We start from the raw sequence: 23,188 nt of genomic DNA on the forward strand, positions 1-23,188 counted from the left end.
AACGTAACGTAAGCAATGATGCTGCAGGGTTGTAGTCAGTGGCGGCTTTAGGATGGTCTGGTATCCACACTAGTAAGATACTTTGTAGTAATTGACATTTGAATGTTGTTAGGAAATGCATATTTAATTATTTAATATTTAATAAAATTCACACCCCTTTTTCACCATTACCTCATGGCTATGGCCATGTAATTCGTTGCCGTTTCAACTCTACGAAATAATACCATTAACTTCATCCATCCCGGCTGCACCAGGCTCAAGTACAACGGTCACTTCCACGAAAGCGCAAGTACAACCTACGGTGGCCTACCTTCTCAACGTGGGGTTTGTCTCTCACAGTACGAAGCTCGCTCGGTTGGGTCGCCCAAAAACACCGACCGCTCGCGGCGAGAACAACCGCACTCCACCCATTCCAGCGGGAGGAGGGCACGTTTTTGGGGAAAAACATCCAACAATGTCCCTACCCTCCCCTATATCCGCTCCGTACGGGAGAGTGAGCCGCAGTGTGCGAGAGCTTCCGGAGAACGATACGAAGAGCCACGGCCACGCCACACCGGGATCAGGATATAATAAACAGGCCCGCACACTCGGAAGGGACGCTCATTCTCGGTAGCAAGTGCGCGCTGAACGGTTGCGTGGTGATCGTGTTGCCCCCAAGTGGTCTCCAAAGCGTCGGAATTCGTTCAATCTTTCCTCCTTCCCCCTCCATATTAAACCGGAAGCGCTTGCCAGTGCTGAAGTCGTCACTTCAACCACAGAGTGCGTAGGGTTGTGCTAATTTTCAGAAGGCAGAAATTTGGGAAAAAGGGCCAGAGGTTATCGTTTTGGGAGGAGTACTCTAGTTTCCAGTGAACGGTGTTACCAATTTCCCAAACCCAGCAGTGACTGCGTTCCCAATCATTCTAAGCCCCGGTGTGGGTTGAGCTTGATACTGAGGGAATGTGGGAAGAACTTGGCGAATGTTTCCGTACACGGAATGAATGAAGAATCAGTGTCAAGTGTGTGCGTGTGTGCATGTGTGCGTGTGTGTGTGTTGAAGCTGTATGGTACACCCTCTCCGTATGTAAACAGGACACACAGGGGAAGTAAACACAAAGGATGTGTAACACGCGTGAGAAGGAGTAGTTGAACTGCACAACAAACTGAGTAGGCCTTGACGTCTAAGTACTGACCCGTACTAATACTCTATGTGTGTGCGGCACTGCGGCTGAGTGTTCTTCTATCGTGCTGTGTGTGAGTGTGTTTTTTATGTGGCACGCGGCAAGGCCATCTGACGCTGCGTTGAGATTGGGAAAAACACTCTTCCTTAACCTTGGGTATAGTGGCAAGTAAAAGGACAACCACAAGGAATGGTGTGGATCGAAGAAGTATACACACCACACACAGGTGCAGTTGTGTCTATTTTTTTAGTAAGATTGTACAAACACAATTCTGGATTTAAAGATTTAGCAACGAAAAAAAAAATGCGAAAATCAACTCTAGAATTTCTAAACAATATACCAACGAAAAGGAATGGGAAGAGGACTTCGCGTGTACGACGACCGAAAGCTGACCGAATCGCACTCAGCAGGGATGCGCTGCTGAGCGGATAATGAAATTCAAATCAACCCGCATACTCCTTGCCTTAGCAAGTTGTCATTTTCTTTTCAGCCCCGTTTGTACCCCAATTACTCTGTCCCACCCTAAAGGCATTTTGTGCTTTTATTGTGCACAACGTACCGCACACACGCACGGACCGCCGCTATTCTTCCACGAAGGCATCCCACCCTTCCAGTAGAATTGCTGCTTTTTACAACCGTTTTTGTTTTTCCTGGAAAAGCCACAATTTTCTCAACCAACAGACAGACACACAAACAAAACCATTTTCACAGCCTTCCCAGTTGCAGCAACATACACAAAAACACATACACAGCGCCTCGGGATGCTTTCACCCAGTGAAAGGAAACACAACCGTTCTTGCATTCCCCGCAAAGGAACCCAGGGCGGTAAAGTATGGTACATTATACCGTAAAACAACCCGCGCCATCCTTTTAGAAGATCTCGCTTTGCTGATCAAAAACTCAATTTTTTTCTATCTCTCTATCTCTCCCTCTCTCTGTGTTAGCTGTTGTTCGGAACTAAAGCGAATCTTATAACGGTGGCCTAGAGGTTCGGAGGTAATCGTATCAAAACCCCGCCGGCAGAGTTACCACAAAAGATGCTGGGGTTTTTGGAAGGTCCTATTGGAGGTTTTTTTTGTTTGGTTGGAATGTTCCACGCTCGTTTCCCGTTCCGACGGCATAAAGCGATTCCTTGAATGCACTCCCCCATTGAGTCGCAATTTTCAAGTCCTTAATGTTTGTGTTTGTGTGTCACCAATTTCCATGGAAGTTTTATGCATCCGCTTGACGTTGGTTGCAGAACAGAATCCAGAGGGGGATGAAGATTCCCGATCATTAGTAGAAGGATGAGTAGATCAACCACAGCCAGTGCGGGAAGTATTTGGGTGATATTTTAAGGCATGCCAGCGGGAACATGTACAGCGCGTACCTACGCCCTTTTTGCGACTGTATATCCTCGCTTCTAAACGCATTCTCCTGAGGGCATCATTTTGTTCGTTATCGAATTGATTTGCTTGAATTTCCTGTTCCGCGTGTTCTGCAGAGACATTTCCCACTGTCTTTGCTCCAATGGATTTTCTAGAACAAGTTGAGCTTCCACGTTGAACTTCCTCGTTGAGCAGTGAGAACAAGTGGGCTCTGTCTGCGTCACGGGCACATCTCCTTCAACTACTCAACGATCCTGGAAGTAAAGCACAGAAGGGACTAGAAGTTTCTTTATTAAATGGTAATAACCTTCTTCTTTTTGTTTTTGCTCCAAACACGGAACTACGAATGGGAAACCCGGTTCCTCACCGTTCGGTATGGGTCGTTTTGCTTCATCACCGGTACTCTCTCTCTCTCTCTCTCGGTAGTTAAGATAAAGTCCTGTTATTTGAATATTAACTCAAACGTGGGTTTCTACGAATCACAGCACTTTTTTGATATTGTTTTTCCTCTTCTGCTACACTTCGTACCGCCAGTCGGTCTGTACCGCTTAATCTGGTATGGATTTTGTAGTGTTTTGCCCTGGGTTATCATTCTTTCTGCGTTTCCAATTTCCCACGGGCCTAACAATCAACCGGAGGTACGGAAATCATCACTTACATTCAAGTGTTTCTCTTTTCGCTCCATGTTCGGTGTTCGGTGGCTCTTATCTTACCGTACTGTTGTACAATGGAAGATGTTTTTGTCCTTTCCAGCACTTCCTAAAAATGGCAAATAACTGACCAACACAGGCTGGAAAGGATGATGTTTGCAACCGTTGCGCGTAGAAATCTATTAACAACAAGACGCTCACCTATGCTTGCACCTGCTTGTTACCGCCTGGAGCGAGCTTACTCCAGGAGCTTATTATGATTGATGTTGGCCATTTTTAATCGAAATCTCCCACACTCTGAACCGACAAAACCCTTGCAATGGCAAGGCAATATCGCTAAACAGTCTGTACTTGTGGGAGTTGTGCGAGCTGAAGTTTTCCTTCGTTGTAATGGGGGCCGTTTTTTGTTTCTTCTTTGACATGGCATTTGGCATGATAAATGACCCTTTTCTGGCTTTCTGAGCATAGTTAGACGTGGCAAAGGGAAAGGTGTTCATTCATTTCAGCTTGTGTGTGTGTGTGGTCGGTGTAAGTGGGCGTGTGAATGCTGGAAATACTTATTGTGCTGTATCATATCCTACCCGGAGCGTCCGTTATTAGGGTAATTATAATTGTTCTGCATTGTTCAAAATAGACACTAATGGTGAACAATGAAGAAGATTAAAGGCACATTGTTTTGTTAGAACAAGATGATCATGATGATCTACGATTGGTTCTACGGCTTTACCACGAAATCCGCTCAATTTTACAATTATTAGCATGTTGGAACAGTCAAGGCCTGCCTGCAGTACTGGCGAGCTTGGCTTTCAGTGGCTCAAAACGTTCTATAGTATCCCTTTAACTTGACTTTAAATCGTTAAATGTATTCCAGGAATCTCCTTCTTCTGCTTTTGGCTCAACAACCGTTGTCGGTCAAGGCTTGGCCTGTACCACTTATCTGTTTTGAGGCGAAAGAACTCCGCAGGAGCCAAAGCCTCTCTAAACCATACTAACAACAACAACAATAACAACTTATCTGCTTGGCTTTCAGTGACTTATTGATTTCCTCCCATAGTAGGATAGTCTGTCCTACGTATGGCGGCACGGTCCATTTGAGGTTTGAACCCAAGACGGGCATGTCGTTAAGTCGTACGAGTTGATACTGACTGTCCTTTTTACCATTTCACAACTTTTTATGGATGGACTGAGCAATAATATGGATCGATAACCGTTTGCTCCCAGCTTGGTGACCCAATTAGGACAGCATAGGAGGCGTCCACCAGTAGCTTACTATTAGTTCTTCTCCCCCAATCATCCATATTGCTCCCATTTACAGCACCCATTTTAACGTATCCATAAATCCCTCAGCCAATATCCCGAATATAATCACATGATGGGTGTTCTTCTTCGAGGATGACTATTACCGAGGAAAAATACTACCAAACGTTCGTAACATACGTTAACTTTTAATCCGTTGTGCCATCGTCCTCTGGTCGTTGTGTTCACTCAATAAAACTCAATCAGAGTTAACGCATCATCGCAGCTTCGTTCTGCAATATATTAAGCTTTCAACCATAGGACGGTACGGCCATTCCTCCCATGGTACGGTCTCTATCAACTCTTCGCGATTACTGAACGAAACCTAACGTTGACAAGTTCAATGGCTTCGCCTCGTGGAAAGTTTGCGCCTTTTTTTTTTTGGGGGTGGTGCGCTAACTTCATTGCTTTCCTTTCTGCATCGAACGAAACGCATAAATTCCCAACCCCCTATGGTGGTGCACGAGAGCAGTTCAAAGTCAAAGAGCGTGTTAACTGACCGGGCGACAGATGGCCATTACGACCCGACAAAAGTTAAACATACACACATATGCCGGGCACACCTCGCTGGCCCGGGGACGTCGTATCGCGGCGTGTCGTCCCTCCTAGAATTATAGAGCTAACCAGCTGTGTTTAACCAGCAAATCTCGTCCGGTTTGCAATAAAACCTGCCATCCCGTCCCACCGTGTGCTTTGCTTAGATCGTACACCGCAACGTGGGGTGGGTCTCATAATCAAACAACTTTCATGTCCGGGAGTTCCGACAGACCATATTCCAACGTCCAAAGTCTAAGAGAAGGACACACGCGCATAACGAGGAGCGTTGGTGCTTGCTGTAGTGTCGCTGTTGATGATGATGAAGATGATGAGTATGATGATGATGGCAGGAACAAAGTTTGATTACATCCGCCGTCCATCGATTCGACCTCACCTAGTTAAGTTCTAGTGTCTAGTGCCAGCTCACTTTGACAAACTACACATCCCAAGAGAACGTGTGAGAGGTGTGAATTGCGAATTGGCAGCCATTGGGCGGTATGGGACAAACACGGCACATAAGTGTCCAAATATGTCAACATGCCGGCGCGTCGATGAACTGCTAGCAGCAGTTCTAGAGCGTAAGAGGGACGAAGAACGGACAGATGGGCCTGTATATGCAGGACCTGATAGCTGAAGAGTTGTTTGACAACACGAATCACGTCACGTCTTTGTTCGTTCGGCTTTGTCGGGGGAGCGGGCGGATTGACAAATCGACACAAATCGAGAAGCAGTTGCGTGTGGGAGCACTAACAAGCAACAAATAAAAGGACGAAGAGCTTTCACAATGTTCAGTGTACCAGAGAGAGAGAGGGAGCTCGCTTTATGGTGGTATAATGATATTCTTGAAAGAGCACGTTTCGCCAGACTTCGCCGTGTGTGTTTATGTGATGAAAAAGAGGAACGGGAACGCAGATTTATTACTTTTGCCCGTCGATACTGGCGTGTCGATGAAAGTTTTCGATGGAACGAAACGAAGAGCATCAAAGACTTCGAAGAGTCCAGTGCTGGGATTACCTCGTTCGGTGGCCAACCTTTGTATATATCAAAGCAAAAGTCACAATCAAGAAAGGACACAAGAATTTCGAATTCGGATTTCGATGGCTTAACCGGTAGTTTCCGACCAAAGCTTCTTCGCCCCTTTATAATTGATCCCCTCTTGGACCTTGGACACCTTGATCCACAACCATTCTGCTTCATCATGGACGTACAGAAATGTGAGCCTAACAGCACGTATACTCACAAAGCACCAAAGCACGGCAGTAGTAGTAGTAGTCGGACATAGCAAAACCAATTTTCCCGCTTCAGAGAGTTTGTCGGTTTCTGCAGAAATATAGCTTCTCTTTTTGGTCCTGCTAAAACATCATAACTCATCTAAGCAATTCCGTGAAGCAGGGATTTCATTTTACCTCAATTCCTCCTGGCATGCACACAAACAAAAAGACAAAACACACACACAAGTAAAAGAAATACCTTTTGGAAAAGCTTCCAAAGGTTGTTCGAAATAAGCAACCTGAGATTTTGAACGGGCTAAGGAACGACAACGACGACCGGCATCGGATGATGAATATTCAACAAGCAAGTTAATCACAAAACTTTATCCCACGCTGGCCAGATTTAGGCCCGACCCTGGAGATCTAAAGCAGTCAAATATAATGCAATAATCGTAATTTTGTGCTACAATAGCCTTATTTTGGTCTTAAACTGCTCAGACAAAGTTTATGTGTGGGATTTTTGCAATTCAACTTAAATTATTCCATTGCTAAAGGAGCAATAAAGTGCCAGCAAAATAATTAAATTGCATTTAACGATACCGTGAGCTTATTCTTGTGCATCTATCCTTATGGTGTTGATTTTACGACCACTGCCTAGAAGTAGTTCCTAGGGAGGTTTGGGTTAGTAGTCCTTTTCTGTCCAGTGGGTTCACAGATTTATAGCGCACACGGGCACACTCCGGCAGGAACTGCCATAAATTGCCTATCGATTTGCTATCGTCACCGTTGTCATACCAACTCCGTGTCTAACTGAAAAAATCCAATTGGAAAAACACACTTCCCTTTGCGATTTCGATCGCAACCATTCCCACGAAGCAGCAGGCGGGTTGCAATAAAAATAGCACCCTAACCCTATCCTCCTACGATAAACCGTCGATTCGTACCGATTGTGTGTGTGTGTGTTGGTGAAATTAAATGGAGGAAAGCAATAAATTGTGAAGATGCGACGTTTTGTGCTAAAAAAATGTGTGCATCGAGTGTCGTCGTAGTGGATTGAATTGCACCAACGGCAAACGGCGGAGTATTGTGACGTTTCGGGGAGATGCCAACAAATCCGATTACTGCTGACAAATTGAACTCCATTAGATAATGGTGGGGAACAAACACCCATCATTGACTGGTTGCGTTGACTGGTGGTACAAATCCCTGCTTTTGCAGCTGCAGTTCGAACAACGGTGCCGATCGATCAGGTTGACGGAAACGACGCTGTCGATTTTGTTTGCTTATCCACATGGTCCCTCCCCTTCCCTCTCCAGGCCAGTAGTGTCTGTTGGTCAGCTAATAATTCGCACACACACACACACTCACACACGCAATTTATCTCCCTAATCCAATTTGTTTCGCGTGCATTCACATATGTGGCTTTACAATTTCAGGGTGCAAGCAGCAACCATTTCCCATCGTCATCACCATCACCGAGCGCGCTTCCCTCACCACAATTCAATTTCGCCAAACCCCATCGACAAACCACCAAAACGAATCAACCACCAGAGAGCAAACCAAATTTCTGTCACACCATTTTTTTCTTTTCTCTTTTTACACTAACCCATTACCCCCAAACCTTTTTGGGTAGCAGCAAATAGAAGCTTTGGAGCATTGGAAATTAAACTATTGTATCCCATTTTCTGTGCCTCTTTCTCTCTCTCTCTCTCTTTTTCTCGTACATTCCATCACACTCTTCACACACACACACGCACAAATCCACGTGGACTTCAACATTCCTGGCCATCCCCTCCTCTCCACCACCACTGGAACGCGTCAGAGGACGGTGGATCACACTACTCCTCAGACGACTGCCAGGTAACGCCCGTCATCCACGTGCTGCAGTATCCGGGCTGCGTGCCGAAACCGATCCCCTCGTTCGCGTGCATTGGCCGCTGCGCCAGCTACATCCAGGTGTCCGGCAGCAAGATCTGGCAGATGGAGCGGTCCTGCATGTGCTGCCAGGAGTCGGGCGAACGGGAAGCGTCCGTGTCGCTCTTCTGTCCCAAGGCGAAGAATGGCGAGAAAAAGTTCCGCAAAGTAGGTGTCGTACCGACCTGTGCCTGTGCTTGTGATCGTGCCGATGATGATGATGATGATGTTGTGTCTCCTTGTGTATGTGTGTGTGTGTGTGCCGTTCGTCACTCGCTACTCTCGCTAGCTCTCTGTTAAGCATGCCAGCAGCCAACGGGCGCTTATTCGCATTCCGTACGATAAGGTACCGGACCACAAGGGAAGTCCTGTACCGTTTCCCAACAGCCAAGTGGAAGCCAAGGGATACAAAAAACCAAAAACTTTTGCAAAACTACACTTTCCACCAACACCTTTCCTTCCCTTTTATACCCTTTCCCCTTCCCTACGGCACCGCCCCAAACTACCAGGATCCGGAAGTCAAAGCTGCGCTAACATAATTCCCACCTCTCTCACGCTCACACTGCTTTGTTGCATCACAATTTCCCATTTAACGAACTATATACACGAACCACGCTGCCGGAAAGAAAGGGGGAGGGGGAGGGGGGGTGTGGAAAAGTTTCTGCCAGCATCCCATCCAATGCAAAAAAGCTGGGCCCCAGTGCAAGCAAAAACTGACCTGAATAACTCGACGCCTTGGCAGCATATTTTGTGCGCGCTTTATTGCTTCCCGGGGCGAAAGTTTTATGTTGCATCGGAGGTTCGTTTTTTTTTGTTTGTTGCTGCCTTTTTGCTTTCCATAGCTTGATAAATTTGTGTGCTTCTTTGCTACGACCCCACCCATTCTCAAGACCTGTCTTAAACCGATTGTTGTGCCGTTGCCTTGCTGGAGAACGTCCTTAAGCCAGAGCGAGGCCCTTTCCGTTTTAGCTTTGCTTTCTCTACCCGTACGCATGTCTCCACCTGCTTTCGTACACTAATTATGCTTCATCTTGTGCTTTGTGTGTGTGTGCTAATGCGCGCTGCTAACTGAAACGCGAAAGAAGTGGTTGAGCTGCCCAGCTTTCCCCCCAAGCGTTGTATTTCTTGCGTTCAAAAAGTGCATAAACACTCCGCACTAACGATAAATGCAAGCGGAAATGTGCGCTTCTCGTTAGGATGAAGGCTTGTTTTGGCAAATTATATTACCCGTTTTGCAGCACTCAGGAAATGGAAATACACTGGAGTGTTTTGGAACGCCGTCTTTTTTAATTATCTTTACTAAAGCTATTAATTTTAGCCGGAGCACTCGTGTCTTGCTGTACCAGGAAGTATAAATCATCACCGTTTTGCTGGCGGTGTGTGCTTTACAGCGCGCCGTTTCCGTCTAGTGCGAGATTATAATCTGGTGCACTTACATTCACATTAAGCGAGCAATAAACTTCGAACCGCCAATCCGAACGATTTATGGACAGAGCGAGCGAGCGCAGCTTCTGGGGGCCACCGCTGGTGGGGTAATCACAGGCAGCAGGCACACGCACGGGCTGCATTCTAAACACAGTAGCACATACCGATATATGGTGTACAAATGGGTATATCGGTGTCCTACAACTCACCCCAGCTACGGTGTCCCTACGGTGAGACAGAGTACAGCCCTCTTGAGCCGATAAAATATTACACATTCATGAACGACACGACAGTGTGTTGGCAGTGTAGATGCAAAGAGTAAAACAAACACAGCATGTCTGCAGATTCGTACGTGGACAACGTACGCCCGAGCAGCAGTGGCGGGAAAGGAATGAACAAGCATGTGCCGATGACGATTGTTGTTGTGCACATCAAACAAACGACAACGAAACTTTGAAGAAATCCCCTTCGTTAATCACACACTGGCAGCAGCGGTGGTGGTGGTGGCCGCTAACTTTGCACCGGAACGTGTGCGTCATCCCAAGGGGCTGTTTGGTTTGGTTCTCTCGACAGAAGTATCGAGATTCAGTTGGCAAGATCTTCTCCACCCGAGAGCAGGTCCTGCAAGAAGACCTGCACGCGGCATTGTGTCCCCATCGGGCCCGGCATTTGAACTGTATTTGAACGTGTGCATTGCTTTTTTAATCATCTCTTCTCTCACCTTCCAGTATGATGTGGTGAATTCAGCGTAGTTCTGCGCAAATCTCCGTAACGATCCTCGTAAACACTGATTGATCGATCGATCGCAATATCGTGGTGGGAACTGTGTTTACGTGCTTGTGTGGATGTGATGTGTTTCTTTTACAGTGTGACAGAATAAACGCATGGTTCCAGCACGGTTTTATGTCGCACGGTGTTAACGGGTGCAGCCTAGCAGAGCAACCGTGAGAGAAAGCAGAGGAGTGAAACTTCATAATCAGCAACCCGTTCCCCAATCATCATCAATCGCAATCATTGCGCTCCTCTGTGGTAAGGCAACTCCAACAAACCCTGCAAACCACCCTGCATCCGTGCCACCGCATTCCCCATCGCTCCTATCGTTCCCTCAACCCCTTATCGGCACTCCACCATCCTTAGGACAGGGTCGACGGCACGAGCGCACCCAGCATCACCGTCACCAAAACCACCACCATCACCAGCACCACCATCACGACGGATTCTACGTAGCATACTAACACCCCCCAAAACCGTTTCAAGTTGGAAGGAAAAATCTTCTCGGCGGTGAACAACTTTCTCACTGCATCGACCTTCGTCAAAGACATCAGACAACTGATCATGGTGAGTAGAAGTAGTAGCATTGAGGGGAGGGCAAGCAAAAAGGGCCATAACTCTTTACGGTCTCCAAAAGGCCGGCTTTGGCAGCCATCGGACGTGAGAAATGCGTCAAACACACAAAAAAAAACGGGGAAACACGCTTCCACCGAACTTCTCTGGCTGACGTTTGAGAGCTGAGGACAAATTGCGTTACTTTCGCGCTGCGATATGGCTGTTGAGATAATTAGATTCTATAGCGGGAGGGGTTGGAGAGCTATTGAAGAAGAAACTTTTCTACCCAGAAGAGGCGCATCAGAGGGTATATACTCTTTAAAGTACTTCCAACATCTCAATTACACAAAAAGGAACAACGCGGAGCAAGAAGACGGTCCAACACAATTCAATTTCCCGTTTTCCAGTCTACAACAATGTAAAGGATCCTCTGCAGCCATTCTCATCCTCTTAATAAACCCATAAAGTGCAGGATAATGCTAATTAAATGACACACAACGCGGGCAGCATCTTATCGTACCGAAGATACGGCGCACACCTGAACACATTCCCACCCTAACACTAAGGGACCACACTTTGCGCTATCGGACGCTATCTTCTCCGGCAAGATAGAGCTTAGAGGAGGGGCAGGGTATATTTCCCACGCTGGTGGGTCACCGTCCCCGTTTACAGTTCATTCGTTGCCCACCGAAACACGTTGCCCAAAGGTTGATGAATACATATTCTCTAATCTGCCATAAATTAATCCACCTAAACTGATTACCGGATTCGCGGTCTGGTCGCAGTCGGGTCGGAGGCTTATTTCCCAACCATTGACTCTCTTCCACACACACACACACGCATACGGAAACAAAGAGCGTAATAATTTAGTCATTAGCAGAAAGGGCGCGCCTCCTCCCGGGCATCCCCCCACCCGTCGAAAATTCGTAATCGGCAAAGCGGCGTTGTTGTTGGGCCCAATAAAAGCGCACGCAAGTTAGTTTACGGGCATGCTTTCACATCCAGCCGCCCTGCACGTATGAGTTGGGTCCTCAGAAATGCGGTGCGGGTGCGAGAGATAAGGGAGTTGATAAAGTGTACCAACACACCAGTCGTCTCGTGCCTTTCCACCGCTTCCGGCGTGTAAATCATATGCATATGTTAATAATAAATTTACTATTTAGTTATCGCGCAGGTTCGGAGTAATGGGAGTTCCTCTTCTGATGGCTCAGGCTTGGCGGCTTGCCTTCCCGCTCCTGCACGGTGTGGCGAACTGTCGTAGCAGGGCTAACGCAACAGCTTATACCGATACCGGGGAAGTTGCGCTACACAATACCCGGGGAAAAGCTTTCCCCGATCGGGGACTGTTACTGTATCTAATTTTACATCACACAGGAGATTTTATCAGGTTTCTTACGAACACGCCCTTTTACACAGCCTGTGCCTATTCGGGGACGTCTCTCGTTCCTTCGAGCTACCCAGTGCCAGCGCCAGCTACCCAACTGTAAAACCATGGTTTTCCCCATTAATGGTTTCGAAAACTTTGACAACATACTTCATGCATGTTTCCACACAAACACACACACACACAACCTCTTGTTCTGTGGAGCTATGTCTCAGCTGGAATCGGCTTACACGACTACGACTTACGGAATGGGAAAGACCAAATCACTACCAGTGAGTGTTGCCGAAACCATTCCATGACAGATTAAACCTCTACAATCTGAAGAAAGTGCCATTTAATGCCGGTGACTTCAGTGGAAAGAAATAAAGCCCCGCGCCGGACAAAGGTCAACCGTTCAACTCGACGGGGGAAAACACTATTCGACCATTAGCTTTTATCGTACTCTCCTTCCTGGGGGTGTTGTCGTCAGGAGCATCAAGCTGTGTAACGACATTGGCAATCTTTTATGCGACGATTTCCAACGCCACCGCCTGCTACTCGTACGACTCCTGGCACACGACTCCTGGAGAAATGCGGAGAAATGGTTGTCACACCAACACGGTATTGAGAGGACCTACATCACATGAGATACTTTTCTGTCCTCGCTCAGACACACTCTCCTGTGCGTGCCATGTGGTGGTTGACCTCGCGCTACAAAGCAAATGCGCAAGTAAGAAAAATTGTCCCTTCAACGTCTTCTATTTCTTCGACGATCGCGATGCAAGCACCACTGCTTGCTAAACTTGCTGACTTTCAGTGTCCCTTTTGCGTGCTTGGTATTGCGTACTTTCAGCCCTGGGGTAACGAATATTGCTTTAATACATACACTGGCCAAAGAGCGAACGGCTAGCCGAACAGCTCTAAGTTGCTCTTAATGTCAATCAAATTTCCCCCGAGTATTGAAGCAGGGAATGAACTTATTAAAGTTGCAAGATCCTCCTGTTGCTCCGGGTCTTCGGATGGTCTACGGCAAGCTGCTCAGCGCGAGTCAAATGTTGCAGCCCCCAAGCGAACAGACGGCACAGGTCTGCGAGACGTTCAGAATTGACTTCCAGGCTCCAAGTCTCTCCCGTTCCAAACAACCATTGCACAAAACGACGAAGCTAACTATAATTAAGTTTTCGCTCAGCGCCCACAACGAGAGCACACACACACGAATTTTAATGAGCAGATGGTGGTGAGTGTGCACGTGCTTGCACAGTGCCTTGAATTGCTGCTAAATTTCACGAAAACTCTCTAAACACCCTAACGCAAAAAGAAGAAAAACAACCGGCGGCTCAAAATCCCACTTACGCGACTTGTTGCTCTCGACGACATCGATGTTCGGCGCTTTCTTTTTTTTTCTTCTTGTTAGCCACTTTGTTTGCTTTACATTCCGCTGGCGCCCATGAACCCGTGAAATCGACCGATGACGATAATGAGAACCGGCGGTGCCGGTTGCGTGTAGCGTCATTTGCTATTGTCGACGTGCTGTGATAATGTTTCCGAATAATGTCCACCCGAACAGTAAGGAACAAGTGAATCGATTTTTGTCATAAAATGACGGTAATGATGATGATGATGATGATGATGAAATGATTAACGCAACATGGTGCGCACACACAGTAAAGCATCAAAGGACACGTGGTACTGGGAATGGGGCCCGCCTGCCAGATGGTGCAACCCGAACCCGAAGTGCGCTAATTGGCTGCTGTTGTACGGCAGTGGCGAGGAGATAGAGCTCGCTTTATGAATTTTTCAAAATTGCCAAAAAAAAGGAACACTTTGCGCGAAGAGTACTTCAATTTTCCACCTATCTATTACACCCATCAGAATCGTCATTTACACCTTTAACAGCATTTAATGCGTTTCATTCCATTTTCCACAATGGCTGTCCACTTCTTGCCCCACAAAATTAAAGAGTTCATCGATAGCGGCGCAAACAAAGGCCGAAATTGATACCCCGGACCAGCCTACGCACCGGCCAATAATTATCGACAAAACGGGACGGCAAGGGGAAGGGCTCGTTACAAACGCCGTACCACCACCGTCAGCCGCCGGGTATATAGAAACATCAAAAACTCGTCAAATATTTGCCAACAATTCACTTTGAAGCCGAGTTTTGAGTCCTTCCCGCACGAAACGGGCAACGCAATCCGAAGCGGAAATAACGCATAACTTTTACGCATAAAATATGGGTGGAAAATCAATACTATTTGCATGGGAAGGAGTGCGGCTATTTTCTCCCTTATCACCGTTAGCGTTTGCAGCATGCCGCCAGCGATGAAATCGGTACACTTTAAATGCTTTCCATTGAGAAACGTTAGGGAGGTTTTTTTGTTTGTGCTCAGATGCCCATTCAGTTCTCTCAAGGGTCGCAAAGCATACAAATTATACTACTTTCATTGTTTGCTTACGGTCCCGGAAAACCCGGGGGTAAACGGCGGCCCCTTCCCACGCAAAAGCTGTCATTGGCAAACATTTCATTTCAAACGTGTCATTGAACAGCCCGCGACTGAACCCGGAAGGGCAAAAGGGACGATTTTTATCGTTGGCATCATTTAATTTTGTGCCAAGTACTATAACAAAGCAGCAGTACCCCCACTTTCCTCACGTTTCCAACCCAAGCGCATTTGTTTCATGCCGACTGGCTGCTGCTGCTGCTGCTGCTGCTACTGTGGAATGCAATCAATTGTTTACTAACGTTCATAAATAACTAACGACCTTTCAATGTGAAACATTTCGCTTCCGCAAACCCAACCGAGTGTATACCGACCGAGTACTGGTTTTCTGTTTTCACATGCTGTTTTCACGTGAGTTTTTCACCATTTCCAACCATTTCGTTCGGTGTGTTGCAGGATGCCCGCGCGTTGAGTGGCGTTTTTGTTCGATTCAATTTAAAAACGTGTTTGGCGCGTTAGCTCGTGATTGCATTTCGGAGTCAATCAAATCATATTAACCACCTTTTGGCACGTGACAACGGTGCCTTTTGCGGTGCCGTGGTGGAGCAGCAGCAGCAGGGGCTGGGATGGAAGACGTTCTTTTCCGGCAGCGTTTGGATGCGATAGAAATACCTACAAAAAAGAAGCAAAAGAATTTAAATTTATATCGCTTCTATCGACAACCTACCGGCAATGGCGTGTGGTGGTGAGGGTGGCAATGGCCTGTTTTCTGTTTCACGCCGTCACATTTCACTTCACCCGTGTTTACACGTGTTGATCCTCTCGTATTACCACCACTTGTCAACGGTAGGATTACAAAACACGGCAAGGATATTCACCGGGGGTTTCACAGCGTTGTGCCGGAGGAACCCTTTCTCCGTGCCATGTGTGTTGATTCAATTGCTTTACCTATTAGGTATGCAATCAACAAGGGAGGGAGAGTAGGTAGAAGCAGAAGAGCAGAAACCCCCAAACGGGCGTATGTTTTTATCGTTTCCACGTCACAACCGTCAGTCCTAAGCAAATATTATCCTTTTTTCTCACCTTTCTCACCGCTTTCCGATGCCAACCCCAACAGACCCGACAGACAAACAACGACCCTACGACTGCACCGGAGGCGGGACCGAACGCGGGCAATGAGCAGCAGCAGCAGCAGCAGTACCATTCCCATCGTCCCGACTCGACCAGCGGCCACAGTGGCGGCGGTCGGTCGAGTTCCCGCTCCCCGATCGATCCGTACCGGCAGGACAGCCTCAATCAACCGCCCAGCGACTGCTCCAGCCTGGACGGGAACGTGTTCGTCGAGGGTGGTGCGAACGTGCCGCTGCACGGCAAACAGCGCCGCTCGCAGACGACCGATTCGCTCACGTCCGGCACCAACATTAGCTACAGCCTAAACAAACGCTTCATCTCAAAGAACCAGATGAAGGAGTTCCGGGAGGCGTTCCGGCTGTTCGACAAGGACAACGACGGTTCGATCACGAAGGAGGAGCTCGGCACGGTGATGCGCTCGCTCGGGCAGTTTGCCCGGGTCGAGGAGCTGCAGGAGATGCTGCTCGAGATTGACGTGGATGGCGATGGGAACGTCAGCTTCGAGGAGTTTGTCGACATCATGTCCAACATGACGGACACGGTGGCGGAAACGTCGGCCGACCAGGAGGAGCGCGAGCTGCGCGATGCGTTCCGGGTGTTCGACAAGCACAACCGGGGCTACATTACCGCGTCCGATCTGCGCGCGGTGCTGCAGTGTTTGGGCGAAGATCTGGACGAGGAAGAGAGTAAGTAGAGTCAGTGCGGTCCTTCTGTGCTGTCGTTAATTTAAAAAATGTGATCCAAATTATGATCTTCAATCTCTCTCCCCCCCCGCCACACACAGTCGAGGATATGATCAAGGAGGTGGACGTGGACGGTGACGGGCGGATCGATTTCTACGAGTTTGTGCACGCGCTCGGCGAGCCGGAAGATTCGCAGGAAAACGATGAGGATGATGAGATCGTTTCCCAGCGCTCCCCGTCGTTCGATGTGCAAGTTTAAGGTGCCGAGCCGAGGCAGCGTGCCAAAGGACAGGCAAAGCCAATTTTATCGAAAATACTACGGCGGCAGTTTAAGCAACTTAATCGTATTTTCGCTTCATCGTAACATTTGGATAGGTGTGAAGGAACGCGCTAGCGTTCAATGATACTCCGCAATTTCAATGTTCTGCAAAGTGCACACACACACACAATGGCGAAGATTACACAAATTACACCAATCCACAACAACAACAACAAAACGCACTGTGCTCGCATATAACTTAAAAAAGCCAAATTTTTAAAAGTCTTTTTCCATCGTATTTACTGTTTCACATGAAGAAAGCAAAACCAACAAAAAAAAAACTAATAAACACAAAAATATACACTCGGATAAAAATATAAAAAAAGAAGCAATTACTACATACCATTTGATAGGAAATAAGGAGGAGAGATTAGGTGAAAAAGCACGTTACCGCGCTAGCAAGGAAAGCACGCCCCAAGATGATGCAAAACAGATGTTTCGCGAACTCGATAACACTTTTTCCGAAATCGTTTTTCTCCTCTTGCAGCTACCGTTTGCGACCGTGTTGATGCACTCACTGTGTTCGCCTACTATGATAAATATGTCTGGTACTGTACACGGACCACTAACGGAAAACATATCAACCGCAAGGATGATGTTGCTTGCGCACAGCTGTATGGGATTGCGCAAAACGTGCTCTATACAACACGCAAGCCGGTACCGGCGCGCGGCTAATCTGGTAGCTCTGTTTAAATGGAATTTATTTGAATCTAGCTTTTCAAGCCATTTCCTTTCACTGGTTAATACTGTACATTTATCATTGTTGAACGATGAGCGTGTGGTCTTAGTGTGGTTGAGTTGGGGGGCGATTTGCGCCAACGTACACGTGAATGCGAACTATTAGCTAATAGGTATGGGGACATTATTAAAACATTCATCTTGTAAGCGATGCACTTACTTTATAGGCCAGTTATGTTCAGTATTTTTGGACTGTGTATGCGAATTTCTTAAGGCTTGTAAAACTCTCTATGTCATAAACAGTTGCGTGTAGCACGCGCGAAGTGCTGCATAACGCAATGTTTTGCATTTGCATCTTGAAGGGTAAAACATTAAAAAGTTTAATATTGTTTCCACAGTTGCTGACGGTAAAAGATAAATCATCAATATTCGCAAATCAAAACTATACTACGATAACATATTGAAAGATGCTATTTAACATTGCATTGCAAACACGCATAATCACGTACCAAACTTTTGAGGAAAGTCACAAACGTTCGTTACCACATTTGCCCACGTGTACAATCTTGAGCGTAACACTAAACATCAATAAATGTTAAGGAATTTTATGTATGTTTAACTACACTGTTTCTTTGGTATTTGGTGTTCTAATCCGAAAATATTGTTAGTGGAGGGGAAAAGCAAAACAGTCCACTTACCTCTCAGAGCGTTTTTTTCCTATTTAAAATGAAGTCGGCAACGGACGTTTCGCGTTCTTTCGGTTAAGTGTACGGCCATGAATTGGCCAAAAAGGACAGTAGCGTAACATTCATTTCAGTGTTAATTCTTATTTCTAGACATCACGATATCTTTCGGAGATTACCACGGTTGTCGGGCTGCCACCATGAACACTTGAAAAATACTTGCCTGCTGGTGCATCCTTTATCGCGTAAGACATTCCTTCGGCATGTGACCGCAGTCGCCCAGCGTGCGGAGCGACACCCGCCCATCAGGATAGATCGACACCCAGGACAGGGAAGCGTGGCCAAGGGAAATGCGCAGCCACCCTTCGGCCGGATATTGCAGTGCTCGGCACACGAAATACCGTATCACGTTGGCATGGCACACGATGATGGTGTACGAGTCCGACTTTTGGGACGGATCGGCACGGTAGAAATACTTCCGGAACGCACCCTCAATCCGAGCACCGTCCTGGAAGAACTGCTAAAAGTGGCACACATGGGATGGAAGGGAAAGAAGGTGTGTTCATCAGTGAGACAAACTGTTTTACCCGCACCCTCTCTACCGCAACCCTCAATTACCGATGCTTCCGGACGCCAGTGGCCAACGGGTGGTTCCGGTGGAATGGGGGAGCCCTCCTCGAGCAGTGGACAATTGATCAGCTTTAGATGCGACAGCGATTTGCCAATGATTTCTGCCGTCTCCTGTGCCCGGGTCATCGTGGAACGGACAATTTCATCGTACGGTAGGGCAAGCTGCTTCAACCGCTCACCGCTCAGTGCGGCCTGCCGGCGACCCAGCTCGGTGAGCGTACGCTGCGCATCGGTCAGCCCGTCCATGTTGTACTGGCCGTGGCGCACCAGGATCAGATGGCGTATGGCGCGGCCCTTCTTCATCTCCACCGCTTTGTTGTAATCGTTCTGCGATTCCGGATCGTCTACCTTTCTCAGTGGCTTTACAAGGCTCTTCGGGTCACGACTAAAAAGAGAGGGGTACAAAATGAGTGTAAAAAACGACCAATTTTTTCACTACATGGTCCGCGCTACGTACTGGTCCCAGTTCCAGTCCCATCGGGCACACGGGGACGGTTCATAGTTGGTTGTGAACGAGTTTTCCACCGTCTGGCGTTCGAACGCGTTCGACGCAAACCAGTAACCGGATGCACCACCTACCACACCGATTACGGTGCCCGTGAATAACTTTTTCGACATAAATCGGCTCCACACTCCCATGGCTTACAGCGGTCTAAGATTTCTGCAACAGAAGCGATTGAGGTTAGAGCACGGTTTCACCGGCAACACAAACCCACACGGTACTTACTCCTACAACAAACTCAACGTATGAATACAATGTTCTATGAACTTTAAAGTCTTAACTTTCTAAACACTTACAATACTTATCACAATAAACTGAACTACAAAACAAGCAATTAAGTACGGCGTTTCGGCAATACTCGACGCGAAACCGAATTCGCTTCGAGTGTTTTTCTTTTTTGTGTTTTTTTTCATGCTTCAATTGTCAAAGCGGCGTCGTAAGTTTATACCGTAGAGTTGTAATGCTTTTGTTAACCCTTTTGCTATGGACCAGTGGGAAAATTGGAAAGTTTGTTCTTTTTTTTAAGCAAACCGAGATTTAATTCCAATTCTCTGTTGTGATTTTCATTCCTCTTGAAATACCACTGATAATTAGCATTCTTGCATCACCTTTTTTCGGTTTTTCGCTTTCCGAGAGAATACGCTCCCAAGAGTTTCCCCCTCCAAATAGAGGCTGAGTGCAAGCGCCACCGATAGTTGTCTTTACGAGGGAGCAACGAAGTAACCTGTTGAATTTAATCGCCTAGCAACCGTCCGAGAACGTAGACGTATCTCCTCATCCACTTGTGCCGCTCTCGTGTTCGATCGATCGAAGAACGAAAAAAAGTGTGTGAAAATGGCTTCGGGAAAGATTCTCATCTACGGTGGCCGCGGTGCTCTGGGTGCGTCGTGCGTGCAGTTCTTCAAAAAGAACAACTGGGTAAGTGATGCAGTGCAATATTTTCACAATTTTCTCCAACGAATAGGCGAATAGTGAATGATTATTTAACACACACACACCGCTTTCCTTCACCGCATCTCGACCGCACATGTCCTTGGGCAGTGGGTAGGTTCGATCGATCTGACGGAAAACGATGCGGCCGACGCCAACATCGTGGTGGACCGTGACGCCGACTGGGTGGCGCAGGAGGCGGCCGTGTTGAGCAAGGTCGGTGCCGAGCTGAAGGGCGAAACGCTCGACGCCATCATCTGCGTCGCGGGCGGTTGGGCCGGTGGCAACGCGAAGAAGGACCTTGCCAAGAGCTCCGACCTCATGTGGAAGCAGTCGGTGTGGTCGTCCGCCATCTCGGCGACGGTCGGCGCCAACCATCTGAAGCCGGGCGGTTTGCTGGTGCTGACGGGAGCGAACCCCGCCCTCGAGGGTACCCCGGGTATGATTGGCTACGGTATGGCGAAGGCCGCCGTGCACCAGCTGACGAAGAGTTTGGCCGGCGAGAAGTCGGGCCTGCCGGACAATTCGCTCGTCGTGTCCATCCTGCCCGTCACGCTCGATACGCCGATGAACCGCAAATGGATGCCGGATGCGGATACGTCCACTTGGACGCCGCTCGAGTTCCTTTCTGAGTAAGTACAGAGTGGTGGGGCTGGTGCGGAGCGCGTCGACAAAACCGTGCTTCAATGCGCTATTCACTTTTCAGGCTGTTCCACAAGTGGTCCAAGGGAGAGGAGCGTCCCGCCAACGGCAGCCTGGTGAAGCTGATTACCAAAGACTCCAAAACAGAGATGGTAATCGTCTAAGCGGCCTTCCGGCGGGGAGACCGCACACCACGTTCATGCCCTTCCCGAATCTCAACTCCACTGTATGCTCTCTTTCTTTCTCTCTTTCTATACATTGATTCCACCGTTTTGTGACGGTACATTCCATGATGGGGTCGATTTACTTAAAAAAAAACAAACAAACACATTCCAGAAATCGTAAACCGCCAAAAATCCCCAAGCTGTGAGTCAGCACACAGTTCCACTGGCGCACATTGTTGTTTAATTGTTAAAAATTGAGCGTGCATCGAATTCGTTGATCGAAACTTTAAGTGAAAATAAAGTGTAATATTGCTGTTTTGAACGGCAAATGAATCAAACATGAAACAAAACGTCAATTGTTATTAACGTTGACCGAAATGGCGCTTCTTACACATGTGCGCGCGTTCGCAAACGTGCCACACGGAATGCCACAGCGTGTGTTAGTATTATAGGACGACCTTCAAAAGAACGCGAGAAAAACAACGGCGTGCAAATCGCCTCGGAGGAGCAATGCGGCATGGAATTGAAAGAACCTTGACTTTGTTAAGCAACGATCTCTCCCCCGTTGGGCTTAAGCGGCCGGCGCGAACGAGTGTTTGTATTGTCTCACGCGATCCGTCCGAGTCAGAGTCTGGTCTGGCTTCTCCCTCCCCAAATTGTACCCCATACCCCATTTGTTGACCATGGTGCTCTGTTGGTGAAGGGTGCGTTTAAGAAGCATGAGCCGCATGGAAAGGAATTGCCAAATAAAAAAAATAGCACCTGCCTCTAGTTCAAGCGAATAGCATTTGATTGGAAAGGGAAGGAAACGGAATTCAATTTTTCAACTCTTTCACCCCACTCACGGTCGGTGGGAAACCGGTTCAAAGTGTGCTGGTGGGCGCGCGCGCGGGCACAAATCGGAAGTCAAGTGCGACAGGAAAGTAAATTTCGTGACCGGTTCGGAACAGGAATGGTCAGCCACCGAGAGCCTGCCAGTGCGTCAGCATACTTATTGTACGGCCGAACGTAAACGCGCATGAGAAACTGGTCCCAGCGCTTTGCACACGTTCGACGATTGTTTTCCAGACAGACTTCAAGAAATAGAAATCTCCACTCAGTGGGTCAATGTAAGAAGTGGCGCATTTTCACGGGTCACTGCATCGGTTAATTGTTCTCTCGCGTACACACACATACACACACGCTAGACACGTTTTTGTAGTATAGCAGCCCTTTAGCATACCCGCCACCACCACGGCGCATAATTAGGCACACCGTATCTGTCTGCCACTTCGGGCTTGCCGATAAGACCTAATCGCTCGGCTGCGGGTCAAAAGGTTCGCATCGACAAACCATCTTGCGATATGCTGTGCCTCGGTATCATTAGAACGTTCTCATCATTATCACCACCGCGGGGCTTCTATCGTCCAAAGATAGCGTTTTCTTGTTTCACGTTTTTAGAATATAAATTTATTGTAATACTTATACAGATCATCTTTTTTTGTTTTTACTACGTCATGCTCTTGAGAGTGATCTTGTGATCGAGTCGCTCCTACATTCACACACAAACAGACACACACACTTTCTCCTAGCCTTCTTTAATTGAGAATTATTACACGCACCTATGTGCAACGAGTCGTGCACAGTGTGGCCCACCGTTTTGTAGACTGCTCCCTTCGCTTCGTCCTTTCGGTCCCAAATTTTTGCTATACATTTCGTACTGCACACGCACCGCGTTCCGTTGCAACTGTTCTGCCAATGCGTTATTCACCATAACGCATTGGCATTGGCAGTCTAGAATAAAACCTTTCTGCTTCTGCGGAGCAAACACCCGCCACGGCACGATGGGAGCGTTCCTCCGCATCAGCTTCCTCCGCCTGCTTGCCGTTCTCTTTATGTACACACATACACTGCTTAAATAACACATAAACATATAAATCTAGATCATAAAACAAATCTTTTTCTAAACCTCTCCCTTTCTTTGCTTCTTAAACACGTGATCCAAGCGATCCTGGCGACAACAACGAAGACGAATGGTGATGTAGGGATAAAATGCCCTGTGCTTTCCCCTTTTTGCTACACTGCGAAAAGAAAAGATAAACCTCCTGCTGATATCACCGGACGCTCGGGTTTTGCTGCACATTAACTGAACTGAAG

General features: G+C 47.5%; 3 protein-coding genes across 8 annotated transcripts; 2 read left to right on the forward strand and 1 right to left on the reverse strand.

Moving 5' to 3' along the window:
- The first annotated feature begins 586 nt into the window (after positions 1 to 586).
- On the forward strand, positions 587 to 18,109 carry LOC120898721 (calmodulin). 4 transcript variants are annotated; one of them, XM_040304950.1, is made up of 4 exons: positions 587 to 759; positions 10,289 to 10,898; positions 15,808 to 16,507; positions 16,606 to 18,109. In XM_040304950.1, the coding sequence occupies exons 2-4, from the start codon at positions 10,896 to 10,898 to the stop codon at positions 16,761 to 16,763; spliced, it is 861 nt and encodes a 286-aa protein (XP_040160884.1). In that variant the 5' UTR covers positions 587 to 759; positions 10,289 to 10,895; the 3' UTR covers positions 16,764 to 18,109. The 4 variants fall into 4 exon arrangements, with proteins under 4 accessions (XP_040160884.1, XP_040160902.1, XP_040160892.1 ...); XM_040304968.1 differs by lacking the exon at positions 587 to 759 and having other exon boundaries at positions 8,814 to 10,589; positions 10,818 to 10,898; XM_040304958.1 differs by lacking the exon at positions 587 to 759 and having other exon boundaries at positions 8,815 to 10,589; positions 10,698 to 10,898.
- A 199-nt stretch (positions 18,110 to 18,308) lies between these two features.
- On the reverse strand, positions 18,309 to 19,732 carry LOC120898735 (serine/threonine-protein phosphatase Pgam5, mitochondrial). 2 transcript variants are annotated; one of them, XM_040304988.1, is made up of 4 exons: positions 19,542 to 19,732; positions 19,272 to 19,475; positions 18,803 to 19,199; positions 18,309 to 18,701 (listed from the first exon to the last, which is right to left on the reverse strand). In XM_040304988.1, exons 2-4 carry the CDS (start codon positions 19,451 to 19,453, stop codon positions 18,423 to 18,425), a joined length of 858 nt encoding a protein of 285 aa, XP_040160922.1. In that variant the 5' UTR covers positions 19,454 to 19,475; positions 19,542 to 19,732; the 3' UTR covers positions 18,309 to 18,422. The 2 variants fall into 2 exon arrangements, with proteins under 2 accessions (XP_040160922.1, XP_040160915.1); XM_040304981.1 differs by having other exon boundaries at positions 18,309 to 18,704; positions 19,542 to 19,730.
- A 305-nt stretch (positions 19,733 to 20,037) lies between these two features.
- On the forward strand, positions 20,038 to 21,390 carry LOC120898746 (dihydropteridine reductase). Of its 2 annotated transcripts, XM_040305012.1 has the most exons (4): positions 20,038 to 20,234; positions 20,358 to 20,878; positions 20,953 to 21,040; positions 21,225 to 21,390. In XM_040305012.1, the coding sequence occupies exons 1-4, from the start codon at positions 20,151 to 20,153 to the stop codon at positions 21,231 to 21,233; spliced, it is 702 nt and encodes a 233-aa protein (XP_040160946.1). In that variant the 5' UTR covers positions 20,038 to 20,150; the 3' UTR covers positions 21,234 to 21,390. The 2 variants fall into 2 exon arrangements, with proteins under 2 accessions (XP_040160946.1, XP_040160935.1); XM_040305001.1 differs by having other exon boundaries at positions 20,040 to 20,234; positions 20,953 to 21,390.
- The last annotated feature ends 1,798 nt before the right edge of the window (positions 21,391 to 23,188 follow it).

Source organism: Anopheles arabiensis, chromosome 2 (assembly GCF_016920715.1).
Source record: "Anopheles arabiensis isolate DONGOLA chromosome 2, AaraD3, whole genome shotgun sequence".
Classification (NCBI taxonomy): Eukaryota; Metazoa; Arthropoda; class Insecta; order Diptera; family Culicidae; genus Anopheles; species Anopheles arabiensis.

What these genes read in the sequence shown, in the direction of transcription:
- LOC120898721 (XM_040304950.1), top strand. An exon ending in AGATCTGGACGAGGAAGAGA is followed by an intron (nt 16,508 to 16,605) that starts GTAAGTAGAGTC and finishes CGCCACACACAG; the next exon opens with TCGAGGATATGATCAAGGAG.
- LOC120898735 (XM_040304981.1), bottom strand. Translation starts at nt 19,453, where the DNA reads ATGGGAGTGTGGAGCCGATTTATGTCGAAAAAGTTATTCACGGGCACC. An exon ending in TGGGACTGGAACTGGGACCA is followed by an intron (nt 19,200 to 19,271) that starts GTACGTAGCGCG and finishes CTCTCTTTTTAG; the next exon opens with TCGTGACCCGAAGAGCCTTG. An exon ending in ACTGGCGTCCGGAAGCATCG is followed by an intron (nt 18,705 to 18,802) that starts GTAATTGAGGGT and finishes TGCCACTTTTAG; the next exon opens with CAGTTCTTCCAGGACGGTGC.
- LOC120898746 (XM_040305001.1), top strand. Translation starts at nt 20,151, where the DNA reads ATGGCTTCGGGAAAGATTCTCATCTACGGTGGCCGCGGTGCTCTGGGT. An exon ending in TCTTCAAAAAGAACAACTGG is followed by an intron (nt 20,235 to 20,357) that starts GTAAGTGATGCA and finishes GTCCTTGGGCAG; the next exon opens with TGGGTAGGTTCGATCGATCT. An exon ending in CCGCTCGAGTTCCTTTCTGA is followed by an intron (nt 20,879 to 20,952) that starts GTAAGTACAGAG and finishes TTCACTTTTCAG; the next exon opens with GCTGTTCCACAAGTGGTCCA.